The following is a 17,678-nucleotide window of genomic DNA, read 5'->3' on the forward strand; positions in this document are numbered from 1 at the left end:
GAAGGCAGTCCTGATGTATAATTAAATTTAAATAAATAATAATATAAATATAAAAAATATAATAAAAATATATTTTAATTTATTTCTTTTCTATTTTATATTATAATAAAATACAAAATTTATAATAAAAAAAAAAAAATATAATAAAATTTATTTAAAAAAAAAATTTTCATCACAACCTTAGCTCCAGGTTTAGGGTTCTTCTTCTCCAGCTCTTAGTGCTCATAATTGTTTTCCATTCTTTTCTCTCTCGCTTCTGGACCATGTCCCGAAGACAAGGTCCCATCCTTTCATCTCTATAAAATGGTGAGATCTCCCCCCCCCCAAATGAATGGATCAGTGTGACCCAGAACAATACATTTAACACATTCCAAACTTGAAGCATGTTCTCCATCAAAGCGAATGAGAATTGGTAGCAGCAAATATATTTCCACAGCACAGCCAACCAGAGGCAGCACTGACCCACACACAACCCACACACAACCTCTCACCACCAGCAGATCGCCTCCCAATGACTCAGACCTGATATGATCTTACCACAAGACCCATCACAAGAACCTCACTTGACACACCCACTCCTGAAGCCCTTATAAACAGAAGAACACAGACATTGACACCCCCTAAACTCTGCTGAAGATGTTACCTGGCCTGGTAATGAAACATTCAGAAACCGACCCATAAATTCGAAGACCGAACCTTCACCCACAAATGTATTTTGTTGTCACTAGGTATGCATGGAAAACATAGGGTATAAACCATGCCTGAGGAAAAGTCCCACCAAACTCTTGGCCTAGTTTTGATGCTGCTGCTTCTTACTTTAGAATCTGCCTTCCATTGGGGACCTGTATGCTGCACGAGTCAGAAAGACGGCTGTGAAAATATCCACAGACCCTTCACATCCTGGACATAAACTGTTTCAACTCCTTCCCTCAAAATGATGCTATAGGGCACCGCACAACAGAACAACTAGATGCAAGGACAGTTTTTTCCTGAATGTCATCACTCTGCTAAACAAATAATTCCCTCAACACTGACAAACCATTTACTAAGTCTGCATTACTATTACTATTAATCCTCCCCTCCTTCCTTTCATCCATCTGCTCCCACTTATGACTGTATGGCTGTAACTTTGTTGCTTGTATCCTAACGATTTTTATTGACTGTTTCCTAGTATGATTTGATTGCTTATTGTACTCTGACTATTATTAAGTGTTGTACCTTATGATTCTTGACTAATGTATCTTTTCTGTTATGTACAGTGAAAGCACATGCATCAAGACAAATTCCTTGTGTGTCCAATCACACTTGGCCAATAAAGAATTCTATCTATCTATCTATCTATCTATCTATCTATCTATCTATCTATCTATCTATCTATCTATCTATCTATCTATCTATCTCTCTAAGCTGTTCTTTCGAAGAAGAACAGATGCAGAATTGGGGAAGGGAGGAGATGAGAAGAAGGCCACACAGACTAAGGGGACAGCCTTGGTTGGGCTTTCATTAAGTTATAAAGCAGGGGTGTCCAACCTTGGCAACTTTAAGACTTGTGGACTTCAACTCCCAGAATTCCTCAGCTGGCTGAGGAACTCTGGGAGTTGAAGTCCACAAGTCTTAAAGTTGCCAAGGTTGGACACCCCTTTTATAAAGGCCCAGAGTCTAGTTGCTTTGGTCTTGAAAAGTAGAGGATGGTTGCCAAACAGACTCAATCAGCTATGATCTATTGATAAATATTTGGGATCTTTCCATTTTTGCCACTGAAAAAAATGATTTAATGCTTCTGACATTAACATGGCTTTGCAAAAAAAAAAAAAAAGATCTATGCAGATATATTTGCCTTTGACTGGCAGAGATTTCTGTTCATCTTCTGACTCCAAGCCTTCCAGCTTTTAATTTTTTTTTTTACCAAAAGGAAAATGAAAAGAAATCGTTCTTCAAAATTAACTGCCTTCTCTCTCTCTTTTTCCCCTTAAAAGAAAAAAAAAATGGCTACGAACAGCACACCCTGGTACCTTCAGAATGACGATATAATAGTGGAACATTATCTGCCTCCCACTGATTTGAACAAAACAAATATTGAAAAGACCTTCTACCAGAAATATTCACAAAGCTTAAAAACCATGATTCCCACCCGCTTCAGAGCAAGGCAAGTTCCGCGTTCTCGTACTTAGAATATCGCGCCGAATAATATCCCTATGATTGGCACCACGACTCCTGAATGAATCAATCATCTAATTTATGATTATCAGAGACCTGGTTTTAGTTATTACCATTCACTGAGATGTAGTAGATAGGCAGAGTATTTAAATTAGCCTCATAAATTGATGCACTTCTTTTAAAACATAAGGGGTGATCAACCTGCAAGTAAGGGGATTACAATTCTAAACTGATTTTTTATTGGCCCTTGACTAATTTCAAATTGGCTTCCAATTTGGATTTGTAAGAAGGGCAATGTGATGACCCGGGGCGTGGCACAAAGGCAACGCAGTCAGATATTCAATAAGAGTCCCCTTATTATCTTCAACTTTGCCCCCAATGTCCAGGTTACCTTCTGGTTGGAGAAAAACTCTCTCAGGAGCAGTCTTTGACTGCAGAAAATGAAGTCCAAAACAGGGTAAACACAAACTGTAACTTAAAGTCCAAATAAGCCAAACTGAAGTAATGAGTGTAGCAGGGCAGGAGCAAGAATTTCAGACTTGAAAACACAGCAAAACTCACACAGTTGGGAAGATGCTAGGAGCACAGATAAGCCACAACAATACAAGTTAAAGTCACACTTGCTCCCAACAGCCTGCTGCACACAGCTTGCCTTTTTTATACACTGTTTTCTCAGCTGCAGCTAATGAAGGGAATCAGGGCCCTTTCCTCCCCTGTAAGCCACGCAACCCACGTTGCTCTCTTTTCCGTTCCTCCCTGCGTGCTCTAGGATGAAGAGGAGGTGGGCTTGGTTCTTCCTCTGAATTCCCTCTCCCTTGTTCTATCTCTGTCCTGCTCTGCCCCAGCCAGACTTTGCCCTTCCCCAGCCTCCTCCACAGCCAAGGGAGCCACACTCCCGCTCCCTGTCAGCTGTTCGTCTTCCTCTCAGATTCAGACTCCGACAGGGGCATGGCAGGCAATCTGCCTGTTCTTTGGACACTTATGAGGCAGAAGGGTTGAGAAGGTTAAAAGGCCATAAAAAGGCCTATCAAAGTTGGAGAAGGAAGTCTTCCTCACTTTAAAATCCCTACCTTCTGAATGCATCATCTTCACTCATCATGGGCACGACGTTTTCAATAGGCTCCCCTTAATAGTAAGAAGGTTGCTAACCCCAATTTAAGCCTTTGGTATGCAGCATTTTTTTTTTTTTTTTGGCTGCTGAACACACCTAAGTGATGCACTAGACGGTCACATTCTAAAATGTAGGTGTATCTGTCAAGCACAGGAGAAATCAGGAGATTCAGGCAGTTAAAATGAATCTAGAGGTTTATTGCAAGCTTAAGCTCTCTACAAAAATCTGAGCTACTAATGGTCAAGGGAAATGAACGAGAGATACGGTATTCAAAGTTGGCTGGACTTCTGGGAATGCAGGAATTCGTGATTTATGACACGTTTGACCCCTCCGTCGGTCTCAGCCTGGTCATCTCCTGCAGTATCTTTCCCCTTTTTTGCCATCCAAAATTGCCATTTCTGGGTAACTGGTAAGCTTTTGGTGCCTCCTTAGAGTTTTGGAAAAGGAAGCAGGCTAGCATGTTGGTTCAGGGATCTTGGATTGTGCCAACTTGTGGAAAAATATACAGCTGGTTTTGGAATGGGAAAAGCACAGGTGAACCATTCAAGGGGAAACTTTCAAAAAAAAACACAACTCAGTCCTGGGAAAGAAAAAAGCATAAGAAAGAACCTCAATAATCCCATTTTGATTTTTGTTTGGTGTGAGATGGGGCAGAGAGAACCTGACACAGGGATTCCCCAACTTATGACCACAATTGACCCCAATATCTGTTAAGTGAGTTTGGCCCGCTTTTTCAACTTTTCTTGCCACTGTTAAGTGAACCATAGCCATTGTTCAGTTAGTAACCACGTTGTTAAGCGGTTTAACCATTGACAATGCTTGTCAGAAGGTCGCAAAAGGGGATCACATGACCCCCGGGGCATTGCAACCATCACAAATCTGAATCCATTGCCAACCATCTGAATCGCATGATCACAGGGATGCGGCAGTGGTCGTAAGTGTGAAAAATGGTCAAAAGTCACTTTTCCCCCCATGCCATTGTAACTTCAAAACGGCCACTAAATGAATGGTTATAGGTTGAGGAATATCTGTAATTGTTTCTTTTTTAAAAAAACAACAACAACCCTTGTTTGCTCAGCTGTTCCCCATTCCTGAGGCCAGCTTTACATTCTTCACACATTCACAGCCTGGTTTTACACTTATTGTAGAAATTAAACGATTGGCAAGCATGGGAGAATTGTTGAGAACTCAAAGCTGGAGTAAATTAAAAAAAGAAAACTCATGTCTTACCCATTTTCACTGCTGAAAAGACAACCAAAGAGGCTGACTTCTCAGAGACAGCTATTCAATATCCCGTGAAAAGATTAGAGAACTCAAAGGCTGCCGGAGATGTGGAAAAGGTCTCACTGATGAACAAGTGTCAATCAAAGCGATGATTAGGAGGACCAGATGAGCAATGGTCCAAGGCAGAGGTCTCCAAACTTGGCAACTTTAAGACTTGTGGACCTCAACTCCCAGAATTCTCCAGCCAGCAGAGCTGGCTGGAGAATTCTGGGAGTTGAGGTCCACAAGTCTTAAAGTTGCCAAGTTTGGGGACCCCTGGTCCAAGGCATATGGAAGCTTTTGACCCCTGTAATATCTTCCCCCTTCTCCCAGTGGCTAATTCCCCCTTTTTTGCCCGACCTACAGGTCTTCCAAGAACCCAGTGGACAATGCTGGACTTTTCTCCTTTGCTACCTATTCTTGGTTTTCCTCTCTAATGCTCCAAGGATACCGGCACAAAATCGATATAGCCATGTTGCCTCCTATCTCTTACTACGACAGTGCCGAACCAAATGCCAAAAGGTACGGCTGTTGGGGACGCGGCTATTATTTCTAAAATCTCTCTCAGCCCACCCCAATCTTTCTGGGGTGAAGGAGGTGGCCTGGTTTGCATTTGTGGGACTTTGAAGATAACAAACCTAATATCCTGTTTCCCCCAAAATAAGACCTATCCGGAAAATAAGTCCTAGTGTGATTTTTCAGGATGCTCGTAATATAAGCCCTACCCCAAAATAAGCCCCAGTTAAGATCATTAGCCAGTCGGATGCATTTTAGTACCATATTTTCCTCAAAATAAGACCTAATGTGTTTTTGGAACCAAAATTAATATAAGACCCAGTCTTGTTTTTGGGGAAAACAGTTGTTGATAAGAAAATAACAAGCCTGTTGGCATCCTGCTGTATCTTTCCCAAAAGGAGAAGGAAAACAGGGCAGTGGGCCAAAGCAAGACTTTGTAATTTCTACATGTTTTCGGTTGCATGTGGAAAATTATTATCCTGGTTTAAGTCTTCTTTACGGACGTTCTTTGGAGAAGGTGTGCATTAAGAAGAGACTGGACAACCATTTGTCTGAAATAATATAGGGTTTCCTGCCTGAGTAGGGGGTTGGACTAGAAGACCTCCAAAGGTCCCTCCCAACTCTGTTATTCTGTTATTCCTTGCAAAGTGGAAGGCCAGTGAAACAAACAGTGGAGTAAAATACCAACTTTGAGATAAAACATTGGCCAAGCCCTTATTGATACTTATCCAATTCTGGATTTGAATGCCTGTTTAAAATGAGATACCCTGTTATAATTTCTCAATTTTTCATCTGGCCTTTGTAATCATGGACAACAGAGACTTTAACAAGCATCGGGCATGGAAGAAATAGGTAACGTGAGTTGTTTGCTTTTTTTTTTTTTTTACAGATTTCGACTCCTTTGGGAAGCTGAGGTTGCCAAAGTTGGACTTGAGAAAGCTTCTTTACACAAAGTGTTTTTTCAATTTCAAAGGACAAGGATTTTCATGGACATAATTGCTAATATTTTTTATACCAGTTTTGGTGTTTTGGGGCCAGTGAGTACCCAGGAAGTACATGTTGAGAGCTGACACCGATAACCTTTCAAAAGATTTTGGAAAGAGAATTTGATGGGGTGATTTCTCAAAAAAAAAAAAAATGTTCTCCAGGGGAAAAGAGGACATTTCAAACCCTTGTTGGAGGCAGAACTTTTGATAAATCCACCCCTCCATCAAAAGGCTACCCTGGAGTGGGTTTCTGATGTCTTTCTCTGGGATTGAAAGAATTGAAGCCAAATAGCCTGGAGTGGGACAACTTGGGACAGCCAATGCGCCATGGCCAACTCACTGCAGCCAACATGATGTAGCCATCCCGCCATGGCCGACTCGCAGGGGGACAACTCACTGCAGGACAATTCAACAATTCAGTTTAAGTATTTAAAACAAATTTAAAAATCATCTTAATTTTTGTCGTTCATATTTCATTTTGTCCCTCCTTTGGCATCCTTTCTTTAATGAGTCAATTCCACCATTTCTTTGATAGTAGTGTAACTCTTGTCCTGCGCTGAATTACCCTATGGTGAGATGCCCACGATGAGTTGGCTGGGGCAAATTGGCTACAAGTTAGTCATGGCAAGTTAGCCATGGAGTCGTGGAGAGTTGGCCATGGAGAGTTGATCATGGCGAGTTGGCCACACCGAGTTGACCATGCTGTAGACTCCAGTTGCTTTGTCTCTAAGAGCAAAGAGAGAGAGGGGGAGAGAGAGGAAGGAAGAGAGAGGGGGAGGGCGGGAGAGAGAAGGAGGGAAGGAGAGACGGAGAGAGGGGGGATGGAGAGGGAGAGGGATGGAGAGGAATGGAGAGGGAGAGGGAGGGAGGAAGGGAGAGGGAGGAGAGAGAGAGAGAGGAAGAGAGAGAGAGGGAAAGAGAGAAACCTATTTTACTTTTAAGACACTCATTGCAATTGGCATCTGCTTTGAAAGAAATTTCAAAACCAAATCCTCTCTCATCAAATTGAATGAGAATCAATAGATCAACCACCGGGTGCAAATAATACTAGATAGATGATCCAATACTCTGAAGATTATTTTATGCTGGGAGAGTGATGGTTACACCTGTCAATCTTTTTGCACAGATTTTAAACTGATTTTAATCAGGCAGTATTGAATAATATCAACTGCTTTTAAAAAATATCAGCTTAACAACACAATTTCCCTCCAAAAAAATTACGTTTATGTTTTGGCAGACCCTGATCTTCCATAACATCCTCCAGTACAATGACAAAGATTCAAAGGACTTGCTGGAGGGTATTGGCCTCTGCACGGCCCTTTTTTTCATGGAAGTTTCCAAAGTTGTGTTGTGGTCATTGACGTGGGTCATCAACTATCGCACAGCTATCAGGGCAAAGGTTGCTGTGACAACTATCGCTTTTGAGACCTTGCTGACATGTAAGTCCTTGAAACACGCATCTTTAAGCAAGGTAAGATTTGGAGATCACATCCTCCTCTGATTTCCTATCAACATTTAATTTGCAAAATGGTACATGGTGGAGATATTGTGAATTTCTGATTAACGAGTGGAGTCAATAGTGATGGCTAATCATCATACAATACAGCATCTTTAGAATTTAATGTAAGGAATAACAGCCAAAGAGGACAATGCAATGGCCTTCATGTCCCTTTTCATAGCTTCCCAACATCTTCTTCAGAGGTAGTATTCAGCAGGTTCTGAGCAGTTCTGGAGTACTGGTAGCAGAAATTTTGAGTAGTTCAGAGAACCGGCTAATGCCACCTCTGACTGGCCCCACCCCCATCTATTCTCTGCCTCCCGAGTCCCAGCTGATCGGCTGGGTCTTCTTTGGTTGCCCTGCACAGGAGAACAGAGCTGGAAAGCACGTTAGTGGGGTGGGGAGGGAATGGGGATTTTGCAGTATCCTTCCCCTGGAGTGGGGTGGGAAATGGAGATTTTGAAGTATCTTTCTCCTGCCACGCCCACCAAGCCATGCCCACAGAACCGGTAACAAAATTGTTTGAATCCCACCACTGATCTTCTTGGCTATTGTGCCAATGATGGTCTACAACAGGGGTCTTCAAACTTGACAATGAACGTGGTGTAATCCTCCTGACCCAGCTAGTTGTCTTACATCGCTAATTCATATGAAGAATAATACATACATACATAATACATGATATATATTTACATTCTATATATATAACATATAATAGTTAGTAATTAGTTAGTCATATATAATAATTAGTCATTTTTAATACTCCTGATCCTTCCTTTTTTCCAACCAGTGGTAAAACTTTTTCCATATTTTATAATATTCAAATTCGTCCTTATTTTTTAGTTCTTGTGTCAATTTGTCCATTCCTGCGCATGTCCAAATTTTTCTAATTATTTGTATTTTGTCTGGTATTTCCCTACATTTCCATTTTTTGGATGTAAATTAATCCTGCAGCTGTGATTACATGTATTATTATATATATTATATCTTCATTATATTTCTCTAAATTCATTCCCAATTTTAAAAAAATCCGGTTTGTATTCTACTTTAATTTCACACATCTCTTCTAACCATCTCTGGATTTTGTGCCAAAAAATTTGGGCTTTTCTACAATTCCACCATACACGATAATACAATCCATTTTCCTGAACACATTTCCAACATATAGGGGATAAATTTGGGCACATTTTAGCCAATTTTGTTGGGGGGGATATGCCACATGCAGGATCATTTCTGAGCAGTTTCCTCATTGCCTTTCAGTTGATTAATTTCTTAGCCAATGATGGTTTCCGGATATTTGAAGCTGCTTTGTTCGGCCCCATGCCCGTGCTGGCACCTCTTTTGATCATAGTTTGCACCATCTATTCCTGTGTCCTCCTTGGTCCGACAGCACTGATGGGAACATTCATTTATGCTGCATTTATACCATTACAGGTAAAAACGTTTTCCTTTTTCTACAAAATGGTGATGCGTCGTTTGTACCAGAAGATCTCACCGACGGTTCTCTCTCTGTGTTTATTAAAATAAGAAAGAAAGAAAGGAAAAAACCTCCCATTTTAAGGAAGTTGTTAGTGGCCACTAGATGTGTAAAGTAGGGTGTGGAGAAAAAATCCCAGTCCACAGGTGTCAAACTCGGGACGTTGTGCCAAAAATCTGTGCTGTTGCTGATGTCAGCTTTAGAAGCCATATTGAGATCAGATGCTCCCACGCTGCCACATTTGAACCTGGGAAAGTGGGAGGGGGGAATTTATTGGAGTATATCTAGTTAGACATAGCAACAATCTTTTTCTGATTCAAGGTCATGTTATTTTTGCACTTAAGTGAGGGAAAGTCTTAAGTTGGGACGGAGGGTGATTGGGGCATGTGATGTGCTGATGGGTGCAGGGGGATGGATTTTGTAGTTTTTACTTATTGCAAGGAAGCCCGGAACTTTCAGATTCGGGATTCCCCAGTTGTGCCAGTTTACTATCCAAAATAAAAAGGAAATTTTGAGAAGATTATTGTCTCGGAGTTATTGGGTGGAATGGAAGGTTGCTGGAATGCTGACAGCTCACTTTTTGCTCGCCTTCCTTGCAGATGCTGATGGCCAAATTAACGTCCGTTTTCCGAAGACGCTCTATTTTGCTGACCGACAAACGTGTGCTAATCATGAATGAGGTTTTGACGTACATTAAGCTAATCAAAATGTATGCCTGGGAAAAATCTTTTGCAAAAATTATCACAGGTACCTGAAGTGGGGAGGTGACTCTACCGTAGTTGGTTCGCGTTTCGGTGGAATGCTTTAAACGTGATCCTCCACGCCCCGATTTATGATTCACCTTCAATTGAAGGCATACAGGGTATAATTTTGCAAAATTATAGACCACAGTCTAGAAAAGACGGATGATTGATCCCTTTGTTCCACGTCATTACAGGATGATGTCTTTTTACCCTTTGCAGGCATCAGGGAGTCAGAAAGAAAAACACTGGAAAAGGCAGGATATGTCCAGAGCGTGAACTCTGCCCTTACCTCAATCGTTGCCACGTTAACCATTGTTATGCTGTTTTCCTTCCATACCCTGTTAAAGCGTGAACTCACAGCTGCTGATGTAAGACGATGCTTCTCTTTCTTAATTGCCCCGTTGTCTTTTATGATGGCTATCAATCCCTAACTAAGATGATCCCCAAAATGACAGATCAACAGTCCTAGGCTGCATTAGCAGAGGGATAGAATCAGGATCAGGTGAAGTAGGTAGTACCCTTTTATAATGCCTTGGTAAGACCACACTTGGAATACTGTGTCCAGTTTTGGTCACCAAGGTGTGTGCGTGCGTGTGTATATACACACACATGCCCCCCCACACACACACACCAATATCATCATCATCTTTTAATGACCCCATAATCCAGGGGTGTCCAACCTTGGCAACTTTAAGACTTGTGGACTTCAACTCCCAGAGTTCCTCAGCCAGCTTTGCTGGCTGAGGAATTCTGGGAGTTGAAGTCCACAAGTCTTAAAGTTGCCAAGGTTGGACACCCCTGCCATAATCCTTTGTGGGATGGAGTCAGGGCCACTGAATGGAGCTGAGTGTTTACTGGCCGGATGCCCTTCCTGTTGCCGGTGTGGAGTTATATTCAGCAGATATATTCTCATTGTGCTCAAAGAGAGATAATAGCTATGTTGGGATTCTAGAAAAAGTGTAGAGAACAAAGATGATTAGGGGACTGGAAAACATATGAAGAAAACTATTCTCCAGAACAACTGAAGGCAAGACAGAGAAGCAAAGGATGGAAACTGGAGATTTTTAAGAAGAGATTGGACAGTCGCCTGTCTGAAATGATATACTATAGGATCTCCTGCTTGAGCTGAGGATTGGACTAGATCAGGGGTCACCAACCTTTTGGACCTCAGGGACCACCAAACTCATAATTTTAAATCCTGCGGACCAGAGACCCGGGGAAAATCCCCCCGCAAAAAAAAAGTCTGCAGGAAAATTCCCCCACCCCGTTTTCCTATCGATCGATTATTCTTTACCGTCTCCAGCTCCATTCTCAGAGGGAGAGATACTTTTGGCTTCATGCAAGGAAAGCAGCAGAAGCAGCAGAAGTCTTTCTTTCTCTCCCCCAAACTCCACCAGAAATGAGTCTTTGCTGGTGCAGTGTCTTGGAGCGGGATGCCTTGCAGGGTCCCAAAGACTCATTTCTGGTGGAGTTTGGGGGAGAGAAAGAAAGACTTTTGCTGCTTTCCTTGCATGCAGCCAAAAGCAGAAGCTGAAAGAAGCAGCCCAGTGGCCAGGCCAGGCACATGGGGTGAGTGGGGCAACTCCCCCCCCTGCCCTTTTTCCCCCTCCCCTCAGTACCTCGTGTTGTTTGCAATGAAAGTGACGCAAGCCTTGTGTTCCAGCACAGCCTGGATTAATTGCTTTGCAGGTGACATTTCTCTGCGGACCACCAAAATTTTCTTGCGGACCCCCAATGTTCCCCGGTCCACTGGTTGGCGACCACTGGTGTAGGGTATCCTGACTAAGCAGAGAGTTGGACTAGAAGACCTCCAAGGTCCTGCCCAATTCTCTGTTGACATCCCTATGGTCACATGATCAAAATCCAAAGGCTTGGCAACTGGCTCACCTTTATGATGGTTGCGGTATCCCAGGGTCACGTGATGCCCTTTTGCGACCCTCTGATAAGCAAAACCAACGGGGAAGCCACTGAGCAACCATGTTGCTAACTTAACTTAACGACCGTGGCAAGAAAAGTCGCAAAATGGAACAAAACTCAGTTAAGAACCATCTCGCTTAGCAAATGTTGGGCTCAGTTGTGGTCGTCAGTCGAAGACTACCGGTAATGTGTTAGTAAATTTTTTTGCAAATTCTGGCTGACTCCTGAGACAATAATTTAAGACAATGTGGAGAGTCCATCCTATTTAGCAGCACCAAGTTGAGGGAATCGATGACACCAAATTGGGAAAATAAAACTTGGGGGTTGGAAGTTAAAAGGAAGTTAGAACCTCTGAAAGGGATGAATCCCCCTCCCACGTGATATGAAGAATCCTTTTAATTCCTTCTCTTTTACAGGCCTTCAGTGTGATTTCAGTATTTAATACCATGAGGTTTTCAATTGCCATTTTGCCATTTTCAGTGAAATCCCTTGCAGAAGCCAGTGTCGCCTTAAAAAGGCTGAAGGTAGTGCTTTTTTTGGGTGGGGTCGGGAGGAAATGATTACAGATATTTTGGGATATTTAAGCAAGTAGATAAACAAAGAATACCCTGTGTTAGTTACAGGATACACTGGATTCCTTATATTGTATCGTATCTGTCAATGCCCCTGTCAATGCCCCTTTTGCTGTCAATGCCCCTTAATCTATTATTGAAAAATTATATTATACACACAACAATGTGAAATCACAGTTCTTTATGAGGTACAGTTGCAGGAATGGAGTATGACTAGTTTATTGAAAAGAAGGACCAGGGAAGACATGATAGCAGTGTTCCAAAATCTCAGGGGCTGCCCCAAAGAAGAGGGAGTCAAGCTATTCTCCAAAGCACTTGAGGGCAGGACAAGAAGCAATGGGTGGAAAGCAATTGTGCCTACTGTCCCTGTCCTATTGTTTCTTTTTATTTTTCTTATAAGTATCCATCTCATGTATTCAAAACTATGTTTATTCTTCTACCTGTATCTTGTAAGCAATTGACAAATCAAATCAATAAATAAAATAACCGAGGAAATAAGCAACCTAGAACTAAGGAGAAATTTCTTGACAGTTAGAACAAACAGTGGAACAACTTTCCGCCAGAAGCTGCACATGCTCCAACACTGGAGATTTTCAAGAAGAGATTGGACAAGCATTTGTCTGAAATGGTTTAGAGTGTCCTGTCTAAGCAAGGGGTTAGACTAGAAGACCTCCAAGGTTCCTTCCAATTCTGGTATTCTGTTTAGCTGGTTTGGCCTTCATACGCATTGAGGTCCTCCAAAAAACCTAGGATGTCAAAAACTATTAACATAGTATATGTGTACATTCAAGCAATGTGGCCCTTTGTAATTGACTGAATGGAAATTTGGCATCGCGCAAATTTTCTAACTGTCATCCAAGATTTTTTGGTATGGCACCCAACGTACTGTCAATCACTGGGACCAACACAGCCAGTTTATGCCTTAATCTTTCAACTTCAGTTTTCTTATCTTATACTTCATACTTTCTGATCTTCTCCAATTCTTAGTCTTCTATTCTACTATGCCCTGTCATATCAATTATCCACACTTTCTTCTTTTTGGCCACAGTTAAATCTGGGGTGTTATGAGCCAAGATTTTACCATTTTAGCTATTTTCCCAACTCTATGTTCCCACATTGATATGTCAAAATATATTAGCTTATATATAAAAAGGAAGATAAAGCACAAGAGTCCCATTGCTGATTTTTCCAAAATACAACTAGACTTTCTTGGTTGTTTTTCTTTGAAAACATTTTGCTTCTCATTCCAAGAAGCTTCTTCAGTTCTGAACTGAAGAAGCTTCTTGGATGAGAAGTGAAACCTTTTCAAAGAAAACAAACAAACAAATAAGAAAGTCCAGCTGGAAAAAGCATCTTTGGGACAACTATGACTTGGATGATTGTGAATCTCATAGATGTAAGGCACAAGATTTGCAAGTTTCTGTTATCTATCAATAACATATTCGTATATATTATTCAGTCAAGGTGGACTCAGCTTTCTGTCCTTCCGAGGTGGGTAAAATGAGGCCCCAGATTGTTGGGGACAATATGCTGACTCTGTAAACTGCTTAGAAAGGGCTATAAAGCACTGTGAAGCAATATATAAGTCTTATTGCTATTGCTGGCAAACACTGTCCACTGACAGTAGTTCAATTCTCATCGGCTCAAAGTCGACTCTACTTCCATCCTTCCGAGTTGGGTAAAATGAGAACCCAGATTGTTGTGGGGCCATAGGCTGACTCTGTCAACTGCTTAGAGAGGGCTAGAAAGGCACTGTAAAGCGGTATATAAGTCTAAGTGCTATTGCTATATCTTAGTTCATTTTTTTTTCGTCTTGTAGAAAATTCTCACTATGAAAACGCCTTCTGCGTATGTGACGACCATGCAGGGCTCCAGAAATGCTGTGATGCTGAACAATGTCACCTTATCTTGGGAAAGTGCTTCTGGGGAACCCACCCACAGCAAAAGTGGGAAAGGAACACTTCTCCATCAGAAAAAGGTCTGCAAATCTCCTCCCAGAATAGATGCGGTCATTTCTCACTCTCAGATATCAATGATTAGGAGCAATATCGACTGCAGCTTCGTCCTGAGGAATATAAATATTATAGTAAAGAAAGTAAGTATATGGGAACAATAATATTTTAAACCAAAAATCAACCTCAGTGATAATTTAACTCGTAAGAGGTTAAGATTTGGTCTGGATATTAACAACCTCTGGATTGATTACCTTACTTCTGTAATATAGCTTGCCTTCCATAGATGAACTGTGTATTGTATGGGTTATTGTGTGTATTGTGTGGGTCAGAAGGAGGGCTGAGAAAATGTCTACCAGCCCCTCACATCCTGGACATAAATTATTGCAACAATTCTCCCTTTGCTATCGGGCATTGCATGCCAAAACAACTAAACACGAGTTTTTTCTCTCATCCCATCACTCTGCTGAACCCCTATTTCCCACAGTACGGCCATAGGTCTATTTACCCTTGTGTATGGGTATAGTATTATTATCGGCCTGTCCACCTTCTCTACTTCTCCCTCTGATATCAATAGTAAAGGTAAAGGTTCCCCATGCACATACGTGCTTGTTGTTTCCAGCTCATCTCCGTTACAAAGCCGAAGAGCCAGCGCTGTCCGAAGAAGTGACTAAACGCCGAAGGTGGACGGAACATGTTCCATTCCCATAAAAATGCTCCCTATTTTTCTATTTATACGCTTTCGAACTGCTAGGTTGGCAGAAGCTGGGACAAGTAATGGGAGCTCACTCCATTACGCAGCACTAGGGATTCGAACAGCCAAACTGACGACCTTTCTGTTCTACAAGCTCAGCATCTTAGCCACTGAGCCTCTGCACCCCACAGCTGATATCATTATTATGATTATTATTACCCTGTCGTTTTGCATGTACACTGAGAGCCTCTGTACCGGAAACAAATTCCCCGTGTGTCTAATCATACTTGGCCAAATAAAATATTCCAATTCTAAAGTATTCTAACTCTACTGCTATGTACAAAATATACTCAATTTTTTTCTTCCCAGGGCAAAGTTTTGGGGATTAGTGGCAATGTCGGAAGTGGAAAGACCTCAATCCTCAAGGCAGTATTAGGACAGGTATGTAAATGTCTACATTTTTTCTCAGTTCAACTCTAATGTAATATTTTACAATATTTTACAGTTAACATGGCTTTGTCCCCTGACGATGCTATGCTGATCAAGTCAAAACTTCAGTAATTCTTTGCTAGCCAAAGTTAGGCCTATCGTGCATGAACTATACATCATTCTGGTAATATGCTGATCTTCTCAGCTCTTATAGTTAATGAATACCAACATTATCCTGTCGGTAGCAGGTGTTTTACTATTTACTTAAACAGAGGAAGCAGATCTAAAATTTCATGCATTTGCTCTCCAACTCTGTATACAAATTGCATTTTGGTGCATTAAAATGTCCAGGACGGAGCCTTGAATCTTTCATTCAATGGATAGCCGATTTTCAGTTTGTGTATAAATATAAGAGGTCCTTATCAGATAGTATTTCCAAAGATCAGGTTTCGTAAGCTCCCCTGAGAAGACGTAGGAAAGTTTGTAGAATTAAATATTTATGCAACTGCAAACTATGGGAGGGACTGAACTGTACAGATGAAGAAAATTCAATCTGTCCGATAATTACTGGTGTAGGAGACATAATAAAATGTTTCTCCAACCACAATTCCAAAATTACAATAAGAGCAAAGAAAATGGTGTAGGGTTTCCTGCTTGGGAAGAGGGATTGGACTAGATGACCTACAAGGTTCCTCCCATCTCTGTTAATCTGTAAAATGATCACTTCCACTACATTACACAAGACCCAAATTTGGAGAGTAGAACTGATGTCTTATTTGGCCCTGATGGGAGAGCTGGTCTTGGTATGCAGAGTTTTCTCTTCCCCTTTCCTAATTTTCCATTATTTTCAAGTTCTCCGTCAGAAGCAAAATAGGTATCTAAGCACTGTGATTTATCACAGATAACAAGGAGACCCACTGGAGCAGATTTGACATGCAACCATTCCTTCTGTCCTCTTCAGATGTATCTGTATCATGGGAATGTGGTGGTGAATGGCACTTTGGCGTATGTGTCCCAGGAAGCATGGATATTTCATGGAAGTGTCAGGGATAATATACTGTTTGGAGAAGACTACGATGAACAAAGGTAACTATTAAAAAATGTCAGCAAAAACAGAGTTCAGGAGGGCCATGTGTTACCCACCTGAGTTCTGTTTTTGGCCATGATGGCCTCTTGTAGTCCTCTGCCAGCGACAATGGAGCATGGAGGGCTGCAGGAGGCCATCACATCAATGAGCTGGCTATGCCCACCATGGCCATTCACGTCCCCCCTCAGCCATGTTCCCATAATAGTCAAAAGTCAAACACAACCCTGATGCGACCTTCAATGAAATCAAGTTTGACTCCCCTGGCCTATAGCAACGTAATATGGCATCCAGAAGGTCCTAGTTGAGTTGCTTCATCTCCTGGGAGGGTTGGAAGAATCTACTGTGAACCAACACAAACAGTCGTGATTGGAGAACTTCCAAACTGACATTGCAGCTTCATGCACTGGGAAGTTTCATTATTGCATGAGATGCATGTCCTCTAAAACAACCATGTTTGGCCAAGTTGAGGAGAAATGAAGAACATATCCCTCAATCCCAGAGATCTGGGAGTCTGAGGGTTCTGGGCAGTATCACCTGTTCCTAGCACTGCACTCTTCTAGACACATCAAGGACTACTCTCCTTGAAAGACTCTACATCAAGAAAAGAAAAAAAAACCAGTTGCTGGATCTTTGTTCTGCAATCTCTCAAAATTATAACTTTTTCAAGCCTGAGATCAACCTTAACCTTTGATTATGAGCCGTGGTGGCGCAGTGGTTAGAATGCAGTACTGCAGGCTACTTCTGCTGACTGCTGCCTGCCAGCAGTTTGGCATTTCGATTCTCACCAGGCTTGAGGTTGACTCAGCCTTCCATCCTTTCAAGGTCATGTAAAATGAGGACCCAGATTGTTGGGGGCAACAAGCTGACTCTGTAAACCACCTAGAGAGGGCTGTAAAGCCCTGTGAAGCGGTATATAAGTCTAGGTACTACTGCTATTGATATTAGCATGATAGAGGCTGTATTTGTTAGGAAGCACCCAGTCAGGCAGGGAGGAGGACTCAAGCAGCGGATTAGTTTTGAATCATTGTACAGTCACGAGAGATCCAGGAGTGACACCCCTCTTGAACTCTAGAACTTATCTACCTGTGCCCAAGAGAAGGCAAGCAGTCTAGGGAGATCCCTGTATAACATGCAGAATGTAATAAAGTAGTTAGCTTGAACTCTACATGTGTGGATCTGGAGGTTGTGCCTGATGGTATTTTTAACCAAGAGGGGCTGACAAGACAAAATAATTTAAATGGGTTTAATTGAAATGTACATACTTGAAATTTTAGTG

The 17,678-nt window shown here is 41.7% G+C and overlaps 1 protein-coding gene across 1 annotated transcript in view; it reads left to right on the forward strand.

Annotated features, from left to right (window-relative positions):
- The first annotated feature begins 1,985 nt into the window (after nt 1-1,985).
- LOC113417530 (ATP-binding cassette sub-family C member 12-like) overlaps nt 1,986-17,678 on the forward strand; it is a 59,795-nt gene continuing 44,102 nt past the window's right edge. Inside the window, exons 1-11 of the mRNA XM_087971791.1 lie at nt 1,986-2,146; nt 4,898-5,053; nt 5,937-6,084; nt 7,271-7,504; nt 8,792-8,965; nt 9,608-9,755; nt 9,971-10,119; nt 12,085-12,192; nt 14,060-14,335; nt 15,256-15,327; nt 16,277-16,401. Of these exons, the coding sequence (XP_087827917.1) occupies nt 1,986-2,146; nt 4,898-5,053; nt 5,937-6,084; nt 7,271-7,504; nt 8,792-8,965; nt 9,608-9,755; nt 9,971-10,119; nt 12,085-12,192; nt 14,060-14,335; nt 15,256-15,327; nt 16,277-16,401 (1,751 nt within the window). The remainder of the gene's footprint in view (nt 2,147-4,897; nt 5,054-5,936; nt 6,085-7,270; nt 7,505-8,791; nt 8,966-9,607; nt 9,756-9,970; nt 10,120-12,084; nt 12,193-14,059; nt 14,336-15,255; nt 15,328-16,276; nt 16,402-17,678) is intronic.

This window comes from Notechis scutatus, chromosome 9 (assembly GCF_049901735.1).
Source record: "Notechis scutatus isolate UNSWTSFEM ecotype Mainland chromosome 9, rNotScu1.2, whole genome shotgun sequence".
Taxonomy (NCBI): Eukaryota; Metazoa; Chordata; class Lepidosauria; order Squamata; family Elapidae; genus Notechis; species Notechis scutatus.